Genomic DNA, 20,838 nt, shown 5'->3' on the forward strand with positions numbered 1-20,838 from the left:
CAAAATGTGTGTGGACTAGCTTCCCCAAGCACTTCATTCATGCAACTGTAAATATCAGTGATCACAAATAATAGAGGCTTGACACAAATAATGGCTTGAATCCAGTTACTACAAACAGGAAATTTAGACATGGCAGGTGAATGGGCATTTGTAGAAGAGCTGAATGTTTAGAGTGGTAAATAACAACACAAAAAGGGCACGGCGTTAACAGCTCATTGATCTAACAGGCCCAGGAGAACACCAGTCAGCGAAGGAGAAACGCTTTCACATAAACATCTGCTCCCCGCCCCCTCGTGGACCTGGGACGATTTCTGCGCGCACTGTAATCTCACGAAGACAAATAGACTGAAATGGGCATTTAATCTGATTACAGAACTGAATCCCTTCAGTGTAAAGCAACACCAGTAAGTAACAGAAAAATGAAACAAAAATGTCTGTTGCACTATCCATGCATTTCTGCTGATGGAATGTACCACCACATCAGCAATATGGATGTTTGCATTCCCATGATACATTTTGACTGGGCCAATACCATAAGATTGGAAATGTAATGGTATTTTGAATATATAAACCAGATTTCATCACTTTAGGACTGGGGTGCACAACTCCGATCCTGGAGGGCAGGTCTGCGAGCTGCTCTTTGTTCCAACCAGTTACCTTATTTTATTTTTCTGAGGGCTCTATAAATGATGTTGGCTCACTCCTGTACTTAAGCACAGTACAATCTTTAGGATACACTTACAGTATGCAGCTTCCTGTAACTGGCGCATATACAAATGTCTGCTCAAGACATTATTCAGCTAATTAAATAATTAAGAGCAGAAGTTGGCACAAAATCCTGAAGCGGATCCCTGGCTTTAGTTCAACTCACTTTTAAGCATTTCATACACCATGTCCACAAGGGAGTTGGTTTCATACAGGCATTCTTTGACATGCTCACAGGAAAAGTATTAGGCCTACTTGTACACAGTGAGGGCCATACACCATACCAGATTTTCTGGGAATCAGTCAGTCAGTTTCTAGAAGAAACATTTGAGGTGCTTTGCAGAAAAAATAAAATGGGAGATGATTCAAATCTTTCCAGATTTTTTCACAATGACTGTCTGTGTGTCGAGCGGAGCGGGATTTATGATTAAATCAGAGGTAGGAAATTTCAGTCCTGGAGGGCCGGTGTGTAAGCAGGGCTTCGTTTCCACCAATTTCCCTGACTAGATGAGCTAATTGGCTGCAAACACCCACACTGGTTCGTTTGTAGAATACCACAGTAAAAGGTTTCCTATCATGAGACAAAAATAGTCTTCAACCGTCATTCATTTGCTTATCAAGAAATGTCACCAAAATGTCAGATGGCATAAATGTTAGGGCTAATGATGCAATTAAGCCCAGAAGTTGTCCACCTTCTTGCCCACCTCTGGTTTAAATATTGTAAAATTCAAAATAATAGTTCTCGCACCACCAGCACGCCAGCCTGTTCCAAAATGGCTGACTTGTCATTTGGGCTTACACCCTGAGCTCTAGCCCATGGCGTGTTCAACGTGGGATTGGATGCGCCTGAGCCATTTCGTGACTCGCCATGCACCAAAGCGGGAGGAGAGGCACTGCTCAGGCCGGGTCAGTCAAGAATGAGCAGTGCATTGCAATTTTAGGTGCAGCTCATTGCAATGTTAGGTGCAGTGCATTGCAATTTTAGGTGCAGTGCATTGCAATGTTAGGTGCAGTGCATTGCAATTTTAGGTGCAGCTCATTGCAATTTTAGGTGCAGCTCATTGCAATTTTAGGTGCAGTGCATTACAATTTTAGGTGCAGCTCATTGCAATTTTAGGTACAGCTCATTGCAATTTTCCAGTCAGACCAGTGTGCCATTTGGACCCTTCACCCACCTGCTCAACCCAGGTCTAATACGCAACTGGCAGTGCAGCGTATTTCCAGGACCTCACATGCAACGTATGCATGACCAGACTATTGAAAAGCCAATAAGCATTTTTTGTGGATTACAGCAGTCTTTTCTATAAATTCCACAAGCGTTTTTTTTTTTCACTCTTTCTTCTCATTTTAATTCCTGTATTTATTTCAGTTTTTAATTGGTTTTGTACTACACTGTGGTCCCTGGGATACTGTAAGCCATTCTTCGTCTTACACCTGTCAGTCATAAGAAAAATGGCAATAAATGCAACTCGAACAATCTTTTCATTTTAATTACATGACTGCAGTTACAATGATAATTACAGTACTGGCACAAATTATGGATAGACTGCATTCATAAAAAGTGTGTGACAATTAATGTAATATGTTTACACCAATTTCTCAGAAATGTACTTTCAACATAAAACAAAACAAATAAATAATTCTCATTTCAATAATTAGGTGTAATGATTATTTATCGTTGAAATGCTACCTTACCATTATGTATTAGTTATTACCAACATCATTGAGCAGTTTTATGCATCTAACCGGCTTCCTGCAAGTCCAAAAAATAAGTCTAATAAATACCTACTAATAGATATGAGTATACATTTCTTTAATTTATTAGTTTATTTATTTAAGAAACATGTATGTGATTGCTTGTGTGCCCCATGTGCTCACGTGCGCATTGGTAACCAAAATATCTTGCGGTGAGTATCTGTGTTTGACAATTTTAAATCTGGTCTGGTTGCCTTTAAAAAAAGGTTTTTTTTTTCGGGGGGGGGGGGGGGTACTCCATTTGTGAAAGACAAAACGAGCAAATAAACTAGTCCCCAAACGCTACCGTTGGATATTAGCGTAAGTGTGTAATAGGTCACACACAAGTGTCCTCTGTCGACTCTAACCTGCAACAGGATGCTCAGTTCAGCTCAGTCACGTATCTACTTCAAAATGTCCACGTAAGAGCTGGGTGCACTTCACTGCACCCAGGTCAGTACTCATCATCGAATGATCAGAACAGATAAAAGAAGGAACACAACCAAACACAACAGACCAGGGGAAGGAAAGTTCACAAAAGAACAGAGCAGTAGCTTCAAATACTCATACTGCTCTCCAAAGCTCGACAAAGATACCCTAACCAGCACACTGTATGCTGTGCATGAACCAGAGTCCCTGGACGGAACCCAACCCTCAAGATTTACGGACTTCTCCATGCCTTCTCCACTGAAAAACGTATTAGGTCAATAAAATACAAGAACAAACAAGGTATGCAGTTATTATCACGACCAAAGCAGGCAAATGTAATGAACTGCATCAAAGCATTAACATGATTTACATGTCCAAGTGTAAGTCACAGACTGCTAAAAGCTGAATGCTCAGGCCAAAATAGATACAATATATCCAGGGAAATTAGACAGTTTTATGCCGGATGGCATCGTATCGAAGCTTTTTCTACCTGGAGTGTTTACCTGTAACATTAAGATCTCTTCTTTTAAGAAATCCTTTCTGCCTGCCAACAGGCTTTATGTCAAAACATTTCATCTGCTGCTTTACCAGAAGGATATTTTAATCCAGGTATTTGCATAAAGAGTGCTCAATCACCCCAGGTCCGATGTTCAGCAAGCGTTTATTTAATTTCTGTATTATAATGCATGCAAGGCTTTAATGCCATCTGATTAAGCAGCACATGTAATTAGCGCTGTGCCGTTTGAGCACACTACTGACTGAGAAACTGAGGAAATGGTTTAATTGGACAATAATGATTGACAGTAATTCAAGGGCAACTCAATTTCACTTAATATTTAAATCATACTTTGGTACCATCCAATCATTTTAATGGTCACTCCACGTCCTGATCACTTGAATTTGACAATCTGAATCGGATTCTGATTTGATTAAAAGGTACATAAGCTTGGGTGGAATTGAAAGCCAGTGCCTATTACAGGAAAACCGTGAATAGCATAATTCCAGAAATTAGCAATAAAGTGCCAGTCGGAGAGAACACCGGAGGCAGGACTACAGCATCTGTAAATCATCTCAAATGAAGAGCGTACTTCTGCTCCCAGCTAACTTCAGCACCTCCACTCAACTTGAGGTTGATAACATGAGTCAATGCCCTCTGGAAATAAGGCAACAGTCTTTCAACTGGCCCTGATTTTTTTTCTGCCCCCCCCCCCCCCCCCCCATGAACTTGTTTATATGATCAACAAATAACAGATGTCCCCTGTGGGCATGAGAAGGCAATAAGACAAACTAGATATTGCCCCCCCCCCCCCCCCCCGCCCCAATCCCTGGACTACGGACCGTTGACAGGCCAGCGCAAAACAAAACAGAAAAAAAGCCAATAACTTCTGATTATGTGAACCAGAACATTTGTGTCATTCTGAGGTGTCTCGATGCCCATGGAGATGGAATTTTAATGAAGTCGGGTCTGCTCCCAACAGACTACACTGGGCAAACTCCAAGGAAATCTAATCTTTTTTTCATACACACATTTTGAAAACAATGATAATTAAAAAAAGCAATCGGTTTATTTTTCAGCTCGTATTAAGAAAACACATTCTTGTCATAGGGAAATGCATTTTAAAAACTTGAAATAAATAGTTTTTACTTATTTGTGGTGTTGTGAGTCAATTGTTTCAGTGTTGCTGAAATGAAAATGTATGGCACATTACCTCCCCTTGCTTGGGGGATTGCACTGACCATTAAACCAAATATAACTAGATAGCTTGCCAACAATAAGTCTACCTCAGCTTTTACAGTAGGTATCACAAGCTACTGTAAAAGTAACCAACCACACAGTGGAGAACAGAGGTTTTTGTTCCACCCTATCTATTCAGTAACTAAGCTTGACAAAAATGTGTTTCCATAATACTTTCCACTAACTAATTTCTAAACTAAGTTTTCCTGGTCGCCATATCCTTCATCTTTGACTTCATCACAAATTACATAGTTTCAGTGACCACATTTTCATATATTTAGGACCCCAATGATTTCACCTTCTATGATATACATTAAAGATTGAGCCTTTTCCAAAATATTGTAATGGTGAGAAATAAATGGCTTGTTACAATTCTCAGGATGTAATTATGTTTGGAATGAAATCCAGCTTACATAGGTCCCAGGGCCAAGAGTGAAAACACTTCTATTGAAGGCCGTAATCCAGCCAGGTACTATGACTATGGCAATAAATAACGACAGGCATTCTTAGAGGGACTGTAAAAAGAGTAGCAGGGTTCATCTAGCTGGATAGTAATTTAAAAACAGTACAGATACTGTATGGCAGCAAATACCAGTCAGTGGCAATACGAAACTCCATTTGTCTAAATATTTGATGACTCTGTGATAGGAAATGGTAGACAACACTATAACTGTCAAAACCAATTATTTTGGTTATGTTCCACAAAGTTAAATCATGCCAAATTGACCTATGTTTTACTCTCAAATTACCCGTCATTAAAATATAGAAGGTCATTTTTACATTTTCTGCATAATAGAAATATGTTAAAATAAAATAATACAATATGGTATTGGATATTCCAAAAGCTGCTGCTTCGATTTAAAGCAAGAGTGAACTCAGCCAGAATGCGGCATGTTTTGCCAACTCATACAAACCTGTATGGGCCTTTTTAAAGGCTACAAAGTAACCGGCTTTTTTGATTCAGAATATGAGCATTATATCTTTTCGGCTGCACAAATCCAGTTGGCGTGCAACAATAACCGAAATGATCTCCTGAACCCTATGAAGTGAGGTGCGTTTATTTGAGCTGAGGATCGGGATAAAGGGAGATTGGATCAAAGCCAGCCGCGTATTTACCGTGGAGGAGACGGACTGTGCAGCCTTCACATTCTTTCAAACAGCCTAATAAATATCGCTCAGACTGCACATAATCTCCGTGATCCATGTGAATAAGTGTGATGAAATCAGGCCAGTCTATCTCACAGTATATTGCCTCGGTATTACCTCCTTTAAATACCTGCCCCGGCAGTTTTGACGTGCCCGTACCAAGCAAAACCGTAATACCTGTTGTAATCTCCGTTTTGACACGCCGTGTTTGTGATATTTATCATTTTTTGCTCGGAACGATTAACGTAAGCCTTTGACGCGGCTTTTCCGGTCGGCAAATTACAGAGGCACGGAGAGAAGTTTTGAACTAAAAACTGAGATTAATGAAAGCAAATGTAAGCACTCGATGTCGCAATCCCTGACATAGCCCTGCCCAGATAACAAAAAAATCCTAAATTCTTTCACAATAACATAAAACTACTTAATTGACAGAAAAAGTTTGGAAAGTGCCATTTGGGGAAGTGAAATACACATTAGTTGTTAACATTTTGCTTATTTTGCAGTGTGTTTTATTTATTTATCTACTTTTTTTTTTGTTTTTTTTGTTTAATGCAACTACCATTAAAGGAGCATCACTAGACCCGAGCGCCAGGCAGCGGATTTATAGAGCACAGAGTCCAGTGTTTTTAGCGAGTCAGCAGGCATTGTTTAATTAATCCGAGCGGAGTGAGATAAATTAACGATGACACAGGGCCGTCATGCCTCAGGACCCTCAGCGCTTCGGTTAAAGGAATCCTGATTTAAAGGCGGAGACCTGAACCGAGGGGACTGTTTCATTCTCACTGTACCAGGGGGATAGAATATGAAAGCGCAATATCGCAGGGAAGCCAGCTTTTCCCGGGCGCATAAATGTCAAAAACAAACAGAGCTGAAAGAAATAAGGCAGACTTATTTCTTTGTGTATTCGGGAAGACTAAGCAGGCTTACAAAAGACAAAAGTGCGTGAGGTACATTTAAAGTGCAGAAGCACGATGGCGAAGGTCACGGCAAGGTCGTGCACAAGCTAACCGGGCTCTGTTTCGGTTGTCACCCGCCATTCGCCAAACCGTTTCCAAGCATAACAAATGGCTTGGTTCATCTTCAAAGTGTTCCTTTTTTTAATTAACTTCTTTCTCATTTGGTCCTGGCAATCATGCCTCCCCAGAGACTGACTTGCATGCCCATACTTGTGTAATAATGCAGCAGATGAGGGGACATTTGTACTGGAATTGTGTGTTTCATGGTACCAACTTTTACAGAGGAAGAATTACCAGGAAAATGGTGGACTCATGTCCGTTTGCTAGCACATAACTCTGTTAAATGGTGGACACATGTCCGTTTGCTAGCACATAACTCTGTTAAATGGTGGATGCTTATTGTAATGTTGACAATACTAACAAAGACATCAGGTACCATATAAACCAATAAAATACTGTCTTCAGCTACTACAACACCAAATTGTATTTTGTCAAGGTCATGATTGAAGACTAGACTGGTTAATTAGTTGAATCAGGTGTGGGCTAACACATAACAAAAACCTCCACCTACATTGGCCTTTTCAGAATAAGATTGGACAGCTCTGGCCTGGTTTCGAGTTCACTCTTTGATCTGTTTTGGAATTCTAATTTGAGAAGGCTTAGAAACTCATCCCTTGGTATTGAGGAGGATAACGGTAATGATTTTTTCACTGACTGCAGCTCAGAGCCAAGAAGGCTTTCCATAAAGAGCACCACTATTTTATCAGACTTGGGTCAAATATGTATTTGAAACTTCAACTCTTTCGATATCGGTCAAATTAGAAAAGTCTGATCCGGCAGGCCTCTGAGAATGTTGAACAAAACCTGTTGCTAAGCAAAAAGAAAGGGAATCAGTTCAAAATATTTGGGAAAATATGCGCTGTATTTCAAAATAGCAGATTTGTACTGGTATATAAAGTGTTCAAGTATTTCAGCCAGGTGCACAATGTTGATAAGGGCTATTAATCTAAAGCAGAGCTACTGAACTCCAAACCCTGCAGGTATTTGCTCCAGTGCATTGCACGACACTTTCACGAATGAGAATACTTCCTGAACCAAGGAGATACAAAAATGAGTGAAAGGGCTGCCCAACCCTCTTCCTGGAGATCTACTGTCCTGTAGGCTTTCACTCCAACCATAGTTTGGCTCACCTCACTCTACTAATTAGCAGCTCAATGCAATCTCTAGCTTGCTGAATGAGATGTGCTTCGTTATGGATGGTAGATCTCCATGAACAGGGATGGGCAGCCCTGGTGTAAAAATACATGCTTGGAGCAAATACCCGCAGACACTGGATTTGAGTAGCTATGACCTAAAGTAGCGCTACTCAACTCCGCGTCCTGCGGGCCGCAGTGTCTGCAGCGATTCGCTTCAACTGTACACAAAACTACCTGGTGTCACTAATTAGCTTATTATCTGTACCAAGCGGGTAAAATAACGAGCGAAATCAGGTGGTGTCGCACACGGTAGGAGCCCATCTGATCAAACAAATTGATAACTCTATCCTATTATTTCCCCGTTGCGTATCCATATCTATAGATTCTGGCACACAACTGGACACAATTCAAACCCACTCCAACCAATGTGTAACGGACTAACACCACAAATGGGGCAATCGCTCTGCTTTCTCCTACGTAACGTGAACACAGCATGAGGACACATCTGTATGTAAAGTGCTAAAGTGTTAGTGCCCACACCGGCAGGTACTCTGCTCCCTACCCGTCTCGCCCCACACCGGCAGGTACTCTGCTCCCTACCCGTCTCGCCCCACACCGGCAGGTACTCTGCTCCCTACCCGTCTCGCCCCACACCGGCAGGTACTCTGCTCCCTACCCGTCTCGCCCCACACCGGCAGGTACTCGTCCTGCTGGATGTCGAGCATGATCTCCAGGCCGTTCCCTGTGCCGCCCTTCACCGTGGTGCGGAGTGTCTTCCCTTCCTCCGCTGCGTTAAACATGTAGCACTTCCCATACCTGGTAAAGACCTGGGAGAGAGAGAGAGAGAGGGAGAGGGAGAGGGAGAGAGGGGAGGGACAGGGAGAGGGGGAGAGAGGGAGAGAGAGAGGGAGAGGGGAGGGAGAGAAAGAGGGAGGGAGAGAGAGAGAGGTGAGATTACTTAGCATAGCCACAGCCAGTTTCACAAACACTCACCCTGCGGGTCACTGGTTTTCACGCACCAACGCGGTCAGTCGCCTTATACTGATTTCTCCACCGCTGCCTGTTATGTTACGCACGTATCCCTGCATGCAGTGCGGGACCTGAGGCCGTGGCCTATGCACGCTGACATTTAGCGAGATGTGCACGAACCGTAGCAGCAACACCAGAGTGGATGGGTGGCGTACTGCAGGTGACACGAGGGTAGAGGCACGAGGGAACGTGTAAATATGGTGGTGTCATGGGGAAAAATAAAGGCTACCGTATGATTACATGGTAAATGGTCTGCATTCATATACTGCACTTATCCAAAGCGCTGGGCAATTGATGCTTCTCATTCACCTATTCATACACACACACACACACCAACGGCAATTGGCTGCAAGGCACCAACCAGCTCGTCAGGAGCAATTGGGGGATAGGTGTCTTGCTCAGGGACACTTTGACACAGCCCGAGCGGGGGATCCTCCCACGCCCAGATGGCATCTTACCTCCTGAACTAATGACTCCCCAGCATCCAAATAGCACGTCCAAATGCACACATTCATTTTTATATATTTCTGTTACAGAGTCAGGTTAGGGAGTGAAAACTACTGTACAAAGGCCATTTTGCAAGGACTATCAAGCTTTATTTGACAGATTTTTGCATTCATTCACTGATCTGAATAGGATGGTGGAACCATGATACGCGGTATTTGGAGGGAAAATTCTGTTGGTCTTTCTCCATTAACGCAGGACTGCTATTGTTCATGGTGCCTGAAGGCTCTGCTAAGCTCTGCAGGCCATGATGGTGAATAGGGACTTCATAAGGCAATACAGAGGTCAATTCAGTTGGGTTAGACATTTTTTGCTTGTTATTCATTTGCAGAGGTGGAAAGACCAGGGGTCAGAAAGTAAAAGTCCTGCCATGTGTTCCTTCCACCCATTAACTCATGATTTCACTCATTAGTTCTACCTCCTGGCTGATTAATTGTGCTAATTAATAAATACCGGTGATACTGTGGAGGACCTTTACTTTCTGAACCTGGATTTTTTTCACCCCTGCTAATTTGCCCTTACATTCATTATTCATTATTGGAATTTGGCAGACGCTCTTATCCAGAGCGACGTACAGTTGATTAGACTAAGCAGGAGACAATCTTCCCCTGGAGCAATGCAGGGTTGCTTGCTCCAGGGGACCTTGCGTGTTCCAGTCATTTACCTTAACCACTATGCTACAGGCCGCCCTATACAGGTGGCGATGAAAAAGCATGAAATTTTGCCATCCCACCCATTTCTGTTGTTAAATATTGTAAACAACACAGTGAACAAGGGAATCCTACCAAAGAGTCTGAGGCAGAGTTTTTTTTCCTTTTCTTTCTGACCTTTACAAAGCTTTGTAGGGCTTACTTTGCGTAAGGCCTCTTTGGGAGGACGGAGCCAGACTTCCAAAATGGTCTTTTTAATTAGCGGATTTGAGAGTCATTGTCAATTTTACCTTCTGAAAAAAAGAAAGGGAAAAATCACTGAAAATGAAAAAGAAAAAAAAGCAGCCAGGCAAAGCCTGATGTGGCTTGAACTTCAGCTGCAGGAATGAAAGCCAATGGGATCTCTCACACATTTCCTCACACAATTCAGCAACGAAAAGAACCGGATGGGCTCGGTTCCGTTAAACTGGCGGTTTTCAATATTCAAATCCGAAGCTAACATCGATAACTGTTGTTCTCACTTTATCGGCACAACGAGCAATTGGTTGGACCGATCACCATTTCGCCTTCTTTAAACTGCTTCTAAACTCGGCTGCCTCCCCTGCCTATACCCGTTCTGTATCTCCTTTCTGTATCTGATCCTGTATGTAGATCCAAAATGGAGAGAGATAATGGCCTGGTTTCCCTGCATTTGACTCATGAATAAAGGCAAGTTAAAGTGCTTGTTTATTTTATTCACAAATGTAGTTTACAAGCTAAGCAATCAACAAAATATGAAACAAAAATGAACAACTGCATATAATTCTACATTTAATTTTGTCATTCGTGTCACACAGGCAGGTAAATCTCATGCCTTCTGATAAAATGTACGATTCATACTGTACCCTATAATCTTTCTGCACTCTTAAGAGGCACTCCTGGAGCCAACACTGACATCTGAGGTTCAGGGTCTGTTCGTTTTACGCCCTTTAATCCTGAATTTAAATACAATAAAAACATCAGCATCACTGACATATAACTGCAGGATAAAAGGCGAGTTCTTAGATGGTTAAAACAAAGAGCATCCATATTTAGGGCTTAGCTTTAAGGTCTAAATTGCTTTCGGATGTTTGTGCAACTCGCGCAGAGCATAGGCGCTGCCGAGGACGTTAATCTGACTCTCCCTGCTCTCAGAATTACAACACACGGTGCCGTCTACAGAGAAGCCTTTAATAAACTTGGATTTAATTTAACACAGGCAAAACGACTGGCTCCTGGATTTAAAAAAGTCTGAATATTAACGAGAACCTTCATCACCGTTCAGTTCCGGTTGCACATATGAAGAAACCTAGAATAGCTATGTCTATTTTTATTTTTTTTTGCTTTGGCCCTCTTGCATGCGAGCACGAGAGTACATATGGATACACCGACAGCTGTAGGAAATTTAAATGGGGCGAAAAAAGCGCTTTGAATTTAGCAGAATGTTCTCGTAAGTTTGCCACTTGCCTCTCATTTGCAGTAAAACTCTTCCGCAGACTCCCGGCAAAGAATTATTGCGCAATCCTGACCCGAATGGCTGCGAAGCGTTCTGCGCAATTTCTTCCCAATGCAGCAGCCCCAGTTCGAAATGCTTTTTAATCATACTTCAGTTGCAGGTTGTGGACTTGCGTTATGCAGAACTTAACCACGGCAGCAGTAGTTTGGTTCTCGGGACCAGGGGACACATTACCATGTTCTTAATTCATAAGGAACAGATTATAATTCGAAACTTTTCCAATTATTGCTCGACAAAGCACCGCGGAAGCAACCACATGCCTGGTTGACCTTAACAGTACACTCCACTGATTATAAATTCCCATCTGCACAGGCAATGGCATTTATTCTAAATAAAAGGCTCTAGTCACCAATAGTCAGAGCAAACACCCACACAATTGGTAAATGTAATTGATTTTTCTCTAAATGCCAGACTCTCTCACACTTTGGTCCAAGTAATCGCTGCAGAAACCTGCAAAAAGTACACAAAACATGCCTTTGAACTGAGGTCCAGAAAAAGGCTAATGAAAATTGTTTTATTTGCCACATCGCTGATGAGAATACTAAGGTTATATTGCATAGTAACATGAATATATGTATTTTCAAACACGCAAGGTAGTATAGCGTGGTAAATGGATAATAAGTAAAAAAATAATTTTCCAGTTTGTATCAACATTGGGCACATGCCTTTAGTGGTATCAAATGTGGCTATCATATACAATGCATCAATGTTTTTGAAGGCATTTTTTAAACAAAATTGAAAAGGCACACTATCATATTGAATTGGATTGTATGGCACTTAGTCATTTGTCTAGTGTGCCTTTTAATGTAATTTCTTGCTTTTACATCTCAGTTTAATTAATCTAGTTTTCTTTCCATTTTGTCGAGCCACATATATCGAAGGCTCTGCATGTACAGTATAATCAAGTTAATGTGGAATGCAGACTTAATCACGGTTTCAGTGATGAAATGCACACCCTCTAGTAATAAGCACAGGGAGATCAGGCGCTTTCCAAATTCGGTTTGGATATTTACCTCCTAATGGAAGGCACAAAGCAAGCAAACAAAGCTGCTTTGGTGACTCATTTCCAGAGCGGTCTGTCTGCAGCGATATCTTTTTCATCGTCCCATTTGTGTGTTTATCTTTTTCACAGATCCTGTTTTATTTAAGGGAGAGACAAGCAAACAAGTCGTGTTGTTTACTCGCGCTCTCTAGCAATATATTTCCTATTCATTACGACACAAATCATGCGCGTTTCCAGAGAGAGTGAAGATGATTGAAAATAATAAAGATAGTATATCAAAACGCATAATGACAAAAACAAGCCATTTATTCTTCAGGCTGGACAGTAACCAGCGGATTTCTAAACCGGGAGAGTAAATGCATCACCTTATCAAGTACAGTTGATTGACGGTTTTACATAAGAGAGCACAGGAATTTCGTGTTGAAAATTCTTAGTAGTATATACAGTATGTCTGTGCACTAAGTGGTTAAAATAGAGTTTTTAGTGCATATTAACTCAGTCTGCGCTACAACTGAGTTCCCGTAGCAACACTGTGGTCCGTAACACTACGCTTACAGTAAACAGTGTAAAGGGCAACTGGTTAAGGGCAAATGCTAGAACCAATGGTCAGTCCATTTTGACCTTCAGCGCACAACTTTGTACATTGGGAATATAAACACGTCGAAAATATACTTTCTTAGGCTTTTAAAAACATTGGACCTGTATCATTAGCATGCCTGTAAGGCCATAAGTCACTGATTTCTATTATTTTTGTTAGCTTGTTTTTATTTTTTCATCGACTTACTTTAGCCACTTCCAATTAGATCCAACTTGATGTCCTGGTTCTCTAGCGAATAAATCATAGTGATTTATTCACAGCCAATCATCACGACACTCCTCCCAGACTACCCGAGAGCATTTGCGTGTTAATTCATTTCTCATTGTTAAGTCCCTGTTATTAAATCAATGCTGCATTGGCATTAAAGTTTGAAGGAGAAACCAATCAATTGTTTACAGACATTTTAGTCCAGGCATCAGCAATGAGTAAGCATTTTACCTGTGCAGCATTCAATTCTAAAAAGGTGTACTACAGAGCAGAGAGAATGAGAAGCTTGCTGTGCAAGACACATTCAAAATATGGAACTATTGTAGTTAAAAAAATGTATCTTGCAATCAATCCTCCTTCTTACATAACAGCAGAGTGAGTGAATGAATAAAGACAAAGTGCAGAAACGGGTAGAGAGGGTATTTAGCCACCTTAGCCGACAGTTGTTGCTCATTTGCATGGCAGTGAGCAGCTATGCATTCTGGGAACCTGGTGGTGGAGAGCCCACCCCTGTCCCATTCTCCTACTACAGGTTTAGCAACCTGACCGCAACATGGATGATGATGATGATGGTATACTCTGAAAGGAGTGAACTCAGGGTTACATTTAGGAATTCAGCAGATTAATCTCTTGTGCAGCTTACATTCTACACATAATCAATTTATCCTCCAAAAATCCAGCAATTAATTTGTGTCCCCTGTAGTCGCTGTTCTTAATATCATGGAGATCTAGTGTCTTCTCCTCATCCCTCTCCTTCTCCTCTTTTGAATTTCATGCGGTTTCTGTTACTCTGCCGTGCAAACTGCTTATCATTGTTGTTTATCGCCCCCCGGGTCCTCTGGGGAACTTTTTGGATGAGATGGACATCCTCCTCAGCTCCTCACCTGTCAATGACACCCCCCTGATCCTCCTGGGTGACTTCAACCTCAACTCAGAGTCCACCCAGTCTACCTTTCTCTCCCTCCTCTCTTCTTTTGACCTTACCCTCACTCTTTCCCCTCCCACCCACAAAGCAGGCAACCTTCTTGACCTCATCTTCACAAGGAGCTGCACAACAACCAACCTCTCTGTAACACCACTCCATATATCTGACCACTCCTTCATCTCTTTCTCTCTTCCACTCTCCTCTAACACCCATCCATCTCTCCCACCATCCACTGTCACCTGTCGACGGAACCTACGCCACCTGTCTTCCTCCACCCTCTCATCTACAATCCTCTCCTCCCTACCATCTGCGGAGTCTTTCTCTCGACTGTCTACCGATGATGCGGCTACAACTCTCATGTCCTCCCTCTCATCTTCCTTTGACTCTCTGTGTCCCCTCACCACCAAACTAGCTCGGGCCTCCCCCCCCAGTCCCTGGCTTTCTGATGCTCTACGAGCTGTCCGAACCGAACTGCGGGCGGCGGAGAGAAAATGGAAAAGGTCCTGTCTCCCCAGTGATATGGCTTCTTTCCATGCCCTCTTATCATCTTTCCATTCCTCTGTCTCTCTAGCTAAATCTTCCTTCTTTCACTCGAAAATTAACGCGGCCGCCTCTAATCCCCGCAAACTGTTTTCAACTTTCTCCTCTCTTCTGGCCCCCCCTCCCCCCCCACCCCCCTCATCACTCACACCTGATGACTCTGTCTCCTTCTTTGAAAAGAAGGTCGATGCTATTCGCAATTCCTTCTCCCAACCCTCCACCCCTGCTGCCCCTCCTACCCTCCCCAACTCCCTAACCTCCTTTTCTCCCCTCGCTGACGCCGACACGCTGAAACTCCTTACTTCCCACCGCCCAACCACCTGCCCTCTTGACCCCATCCCCTCTCCCCTCCTACAATCTATATCTGAGGACATTCTCCCTTTTCTCTCCTCTCTAATCAACACCTCCCTCTCTTCCGGCACCATGCCCTCTTCCCTGAAGAGGGCCAGAGTCACTCCCCTCCTCAAAAAACCTACTCTCGATCCCTCTGCCCTGAACAACTACCGGCCTGTCTCTCTTCTTCCCTTTCTTGCTAAAACCCTGGAACGGGCGGTCTGCTCCCGACTGTCCACTTATCTTCTCCACAACAATCTCCATGACCCCAACCAGTCTGGCTTCAAGAGTGGCCACTCCACTGAAACCGCCCTGCTCGCGGTCACTGAGGCACTCCACTCTGCTAAAGCAAAATCCCTCTCCTCTGTCCTCATCTTCCTCGACCTGTCGGCCGCCTTCGATACAGTCAACCATGAGATTCTGCTCTCATCGCTGTCTGGGATGGGTGTCACAGGTTCTGCACTCGCTTGGTTTTCCTCCTACCTCTCTGGTCGCTCCTACCAGGTGACTTGGAGGGGCGCACTCTCCGACCCTCAACCCCTACGAACTGGAGTCCCGCAGGGCTCGGTTCTTGGGCCTCTCCTCTTCTCGCTATACACCATGTCTCTTGGTTCTGTTATCTCTTCCCACGGCTTCTCTTATCACTCCTACGCTGATGACACCCAACTCTTCATTTCCTTCCCCCCTGACACCCAAATCACCACACAGATCTCTGCCTGCTTGGCTGATATCTCTGCATGGATGACTTCCCATCACCTGAAGCTCAACCTTGCCAAAACTGAGCTTCTCTACATCCCTGCTAAGTCCTCTCCGTCAATCGACCTCTCACTGACTGTGGAGGACTTTGTAGTTTCCTCCTCCCGTACGGCAAAGAATCTTGGGGTGACTCTTGATAACTGCCTCTCCCTGGCTCCACAAGTATCCTCCACTGCCAGTACCTGCAGGTTCTTTCTGTTTAATATACGCCGCATCCGTCATCTCCTGACGGAGAAAGCCACCCAGCTCCTAGTCCAGGCGCTCGTCATTTCCCGCCTGGATTACTGCAACTCCCTCCTAGCCGGTCTCCCAGCGTGTGCCATCAAGCCCCTCCAGCTGGTCCAGAATGCTGCAGCCCGCTTGATCACCAGTCAGCCCAGGTCGGCTCATGTCACCCCGCTTCTCATTGGCCTCCACTGGCTTCCTATTGCCGCACGCATCCGATTCAAGGCCCTAGTGTTGGCATTTCAGGCTGCTAAGGGGACTGCCCCACATTACATACAATCCCTGATCACTCCCTACTCCCCAGCTAGACCACTCCGGTCTGCCAGCTCTGGTCGCCTTACGATTCCCTCTCTACGGGCACCTGGCGGTCGAGCTGCACGTTCACGCTTGTTTTCCGTTCTGGTTCCTCAGTGGTGGAATGACTTGCCTACCACTGTCAGGACAGCAGAATCCCTCCCCCTATTTCGACGCAGACTCAAAACACACCTCTTCAAACTCTACCTTAGTCCCCCCTCCTGATTTACCCCGCCCCCCCCTTCTGATACCCCTATCCCTGCCTAACCCCCCCCCCCAAAAAAAAAAAAAAAAATTAAAAAAAAAAATTGCACTTATGATGACGACTATATGTTTAGAACAGCAGTCCAGGTGTATTTTTCTAGTTCGGGATGTGATGCTTTGACTTGTGGTAGAACCTATGCACTTGTAAGTCGCTTTGGATTAAAAGCGTCTGCCAAATGACTAAAATGTAAATGTAAAATGTAAATAATTATGTGTTCTACTGTGCCAAATCCTATTCAATAAAATATATATATTTTTTAGGCCTTTTTCAGCTTTATTGGACAGTATATAGAGACAGGAAGAATGGGGGCGAGAGAGAGGGAAAGACATGCGACAAATTGTCAGAAGGTCGGATTCGAACCGTTGACGTCGCGGCTCACAATGAGCATGCGGTCAGTACTCTGCAGGCTGCGCCACCGAGACACCCCATAAAATATTATTTTTAATAAGAATGCAACTTAAATGGACTGCATTCATATAGGGCTTTTATTCAAAGCACTGTACAATTGACACCTCCCATTCACCCACACACCAACAGCGATAGGCCACGCAATCAACTTGTCGGGAGCAATTGAGGGTTAGGTGTCTTGCTCTGGGACACTTCAACTCACCCAGGGTGGGGGATTGAAGCAGCAACCTTTTGACTACCAGACGACCACTCTTACCTCCTGAGCCCCCTTAACCTACCATATAAACAAGCCGGCAACAGCTGAGTTGCTTAATTCTTAATACGGAACATATGGTGTCTTCTGAGGAGTAAGCCACAGCAAGGCTGTCCATTTAGAAAATTCCCAACTCAGAGGATGTGACAGCAAAGCTTATTCTACACCGCATGTGTAGAAGCAGCACAGGACTTTGCTTGCAGTGTCTACACCATGTTTCCTTTCACAACTTGAGTGAGTTTTCCAGTGGCTTACATTTTTAATATACTTGCATCTGGTTTCAGTCATGGCTAAGCCACCATATAGTACATAATTATGAGTGATTTTGAGTAGTTATTCCAATTCATATTTTATAATACATTTATTTGAATAACACATTTATTCATGCAGCACCTTTTTATCAATGTTCACAAGGTGCGGAACAAAGAAAAACAGTAAAGTGACAAAGATCCGAAAAGGTAAAACACTTTAAAACCAAAGCATAAGAGTAGATATGAAGCCAAGAGTGCAACAACACTAGTACATAATAAAAGTACAAATATATAAAGCTAGCTCAATACATGAACTGCCACCATCTTAACCTACCGGGTTAAGTTTTTTCTTGCCACTGTTTGAGGGTTTTCTCCTACTCGGGAGTCATTTAGCTCATATGCTATTTGGGGGCTTAGGATATTTCACATTTTTCTTTCCTTCTGTGAAGCGTCTTTGTGACCGTCTACTGTGAAAAGCGAATAAACAAATAAACAAATAAAATTTAATTGAATAAAAAAATAAATAGATCAATTCAAAGAAATCATACATTGGGGAAGGCCAGTCTGTACAAATTGTTTGTAAGATGATAAGATTAGATCCGCTAAATCAGTTTTTAGCTTTTAAATAAGAGGGAGGGCTGTTCCGGAGTCTTGGGGCAAAGACAATAAAGGCACAAGCACCCGAACTCCGAAATTGCCAGAACCCTCTGGTCTGAAGACCTGAACGCCTTTCCTGTGATATATGTCCCAACAACTGAGCGATATATACCGGCACCAGCTCATGCAATGCCTTATATGGAAACGGTAAAAACTATTCTAAATTTTACCTGCAACCAATGTAGGATATCCAATTCTCTAAATGATTACAAGATGGAAGATGACAATAGTTCTGCCAATGTTCCAGGTCATTGTATTTGTTTCTCTACTCAGTTTCCTCACATCCACAGTGACAGGCGAATTACACGTAAACGGTAAAATCTATTCTAAATTTAACCGGCAACCGATGTAGGATATCCAATTCTCAAAATGATTACAAGATGGAAGACTACAATAGTTCTGCCAATGTTCCAGATCATTGTATTTCTTTCTCTACTCAGTTTCCTCATATCCGACCACAGTGACAGACAAATTACTGTCAGAGCTGCCTTCCTGTACTCTCCCAGGTAAGCCTGCGTTAGCCTCAAGTTCTCTGAGAATCATAATTTTCACAATGTTTCGCAAGTGTGTACTCCATCGTGTATGTGTTGAAATTGCCCAGACTGCAACCTTATTATTCCTGTGGAAAACAGTTCTGCCCATAAGCATTATTTTTTGAAAATGGAATCAATAATTTGTAGTTTAGGGATTATTGACAAAGCTCACCTTATGAACTTGTGGACTTTAAAACAGCGAAGCAGAAGAGCACATCACTGATACATTTCATATTCATCAGAAATTGGCTTTAGTCTCATTCGTGGTAGCTTTTCTTCGCCGATTGAAATTATTTGGGGAGCGGGGTGCAGATGCATGCTTAGGTTTTATTTGCGGGTTGGCAAATGCCAGGTGAAGCAATTTAAATTTCCGCAGGGCTCCACTCACAAGCCTCTTTTCATGTGCCCATAAACCAGTGGGTCAGAACTGTACATGAATGGGTCTCATTTTCTATTACTGAACCGAAGCAGTTCCAAAACCAGTGATCAAATTTCAGACCACAGCGTCCAACCTGTATTTCATATTTTCATATTGCATTTTCCCCCAATCTGAAAAGTAGCCGTTTGGACTAATAATGTTATGCCATGCTGTTTGCAATTTAAATTGTTTTCCTGAGAAACCATAATAATAAGTAGTGACATTTTATTTGTTTCCCAAGCTCAAAGCACTGTACAGTACAAAAATAAGAATAACCAATAAATAATAATAACCATCTCTGAAGCTCTTCCTCCCCAAAACATACACTTTCAGTTTCTGTCAAAAAGTGATAAAGGACTGTTTCACCTAAAGCCGGCTTATCCTTTCACTTTTCTATTATTACCCAAAGCTCATTTTATTTACATGTTCATCACTGTAGGCCTAGTGGCGTGGAGCTCTGTACCAGTCTTGAAATTCTGTTTATCTTAGTCTATGTGTGTCTATGCGTTTCATTTCCAATGCGAAAGGCCTCGGAAGAGAGTGCACGTCCAAACATTTCTTCTTTCTCACAAAGTTAAACGCCAAGACACGCTTAGCTATAGGTGGGTACAGGATAGCTATTGGGTAACGTTTACATTTCACCAATAATAATACAACAAAACAATACTTTAAAAATGGTGCTGGTTCCTAAGCAATGCCTGAACCGATACCTTCTTCAAAATGAATAGCGTACAGTAAAGAGCGGTCTGAACAGGGCTCAATCAAGGCTCAATTTTGTCTTGCAGCTCCCCTGCCACATCCCCACCCCCCAAAAAACTGGTTTCCCCTCAAGGAACAACTCCTTTAGATCTCAGCTGAATGTCAGGTTTAATTGTAACATTTCACTAAAAATGTTTGTCTGTTTGCTTTTCGGAAACATTTCATCACCATTTAATGGTTGGCATTTATATAGCGCCTTTATCCAAAGCGCTGTACAATTGATGCTTCTCATTCACCCATTCATACACACATTCACACACCAACGGCGATTGGCTGCCATGCAAGGCACCGACCAGCTTGTCAGGAGCAAATGGGGGTTAGGTGTCTTGCTCAGGGACACTTCGACACAGCCCGGGCGGGGGATCGAACCGGCAACCCTCCGACTGCCAGACGACTGCTCCTACTGCCTGAGCCAATGAGACGACTGCTCTTACTGCCTGAGCCAATGAGACGACTGCTCTTACTGCCTGAGCCAATGAGACGACTGCTCTTACTGCCTGAGCCAATGAGACGACTGCTCTTACTGCCTGAGCCAATGAGACGACTGCTCTTACTGCCTGAGCCAATGAGACGACTGCTCTTACTGCCTGAGCCAATGAGACGACTGCTCTTACTGCCTGAGCCAATGAGACGACTGCTCTTACTGCCTGAGCCATGTCGCCCCATGAGCCCCAAAAGCCATTTAGCAAAAAATCAGGACATCACAGACCTTTTCGTGCGCAACACAACGTGTGGCTCTGAAGGTGACTCAAGAAACTCTCCAATGCAGACCTCAGACATCCATTAGGCTTTTTC

At 43.1% G+C, this 20,838-nt stretch overlaps 1 protein-coding gene across 3 annotated transcripts in view; it reads right to left on the reverse strand.

Annotated features, from left to right (window-relative positions):
• LOC133115238 (acid-sensing ion channel 2-like) overlaps positions 1-20,838 on the reverse strand; it is a 404,480-nt gene that overhangs the window by 43,646 nt on the left and 339,996 nt on the right. For all 3 annotated transcript variants that reach the window (XM_061225047.1, XM_061225046.1, XM_061225045.1), the window contains one exon: positions 8,578-8,728. In XM_061225047.1, the coding sequence (XP_061081031.1) occupies positions 8,578-8,728 (151 nt within the window). The remainder of the gene's footprint in view (positions 1-8,577; positions 8,729-20,838) is intronic.

The sequence above is a fragment of the Conger conger genome, chromosome 16 (assembly GCF_963514075.1).
Source record: "Conger conger chromosome 16, fConCon1.1, whole genome shotgun sequence".
In the NCBI taxonomy this organism is placed as follows: Eukaryota; Metazoa; Chordata; class Actinopteri; order Anguilliformes; family Congridae; genus Conger; species Conger conger.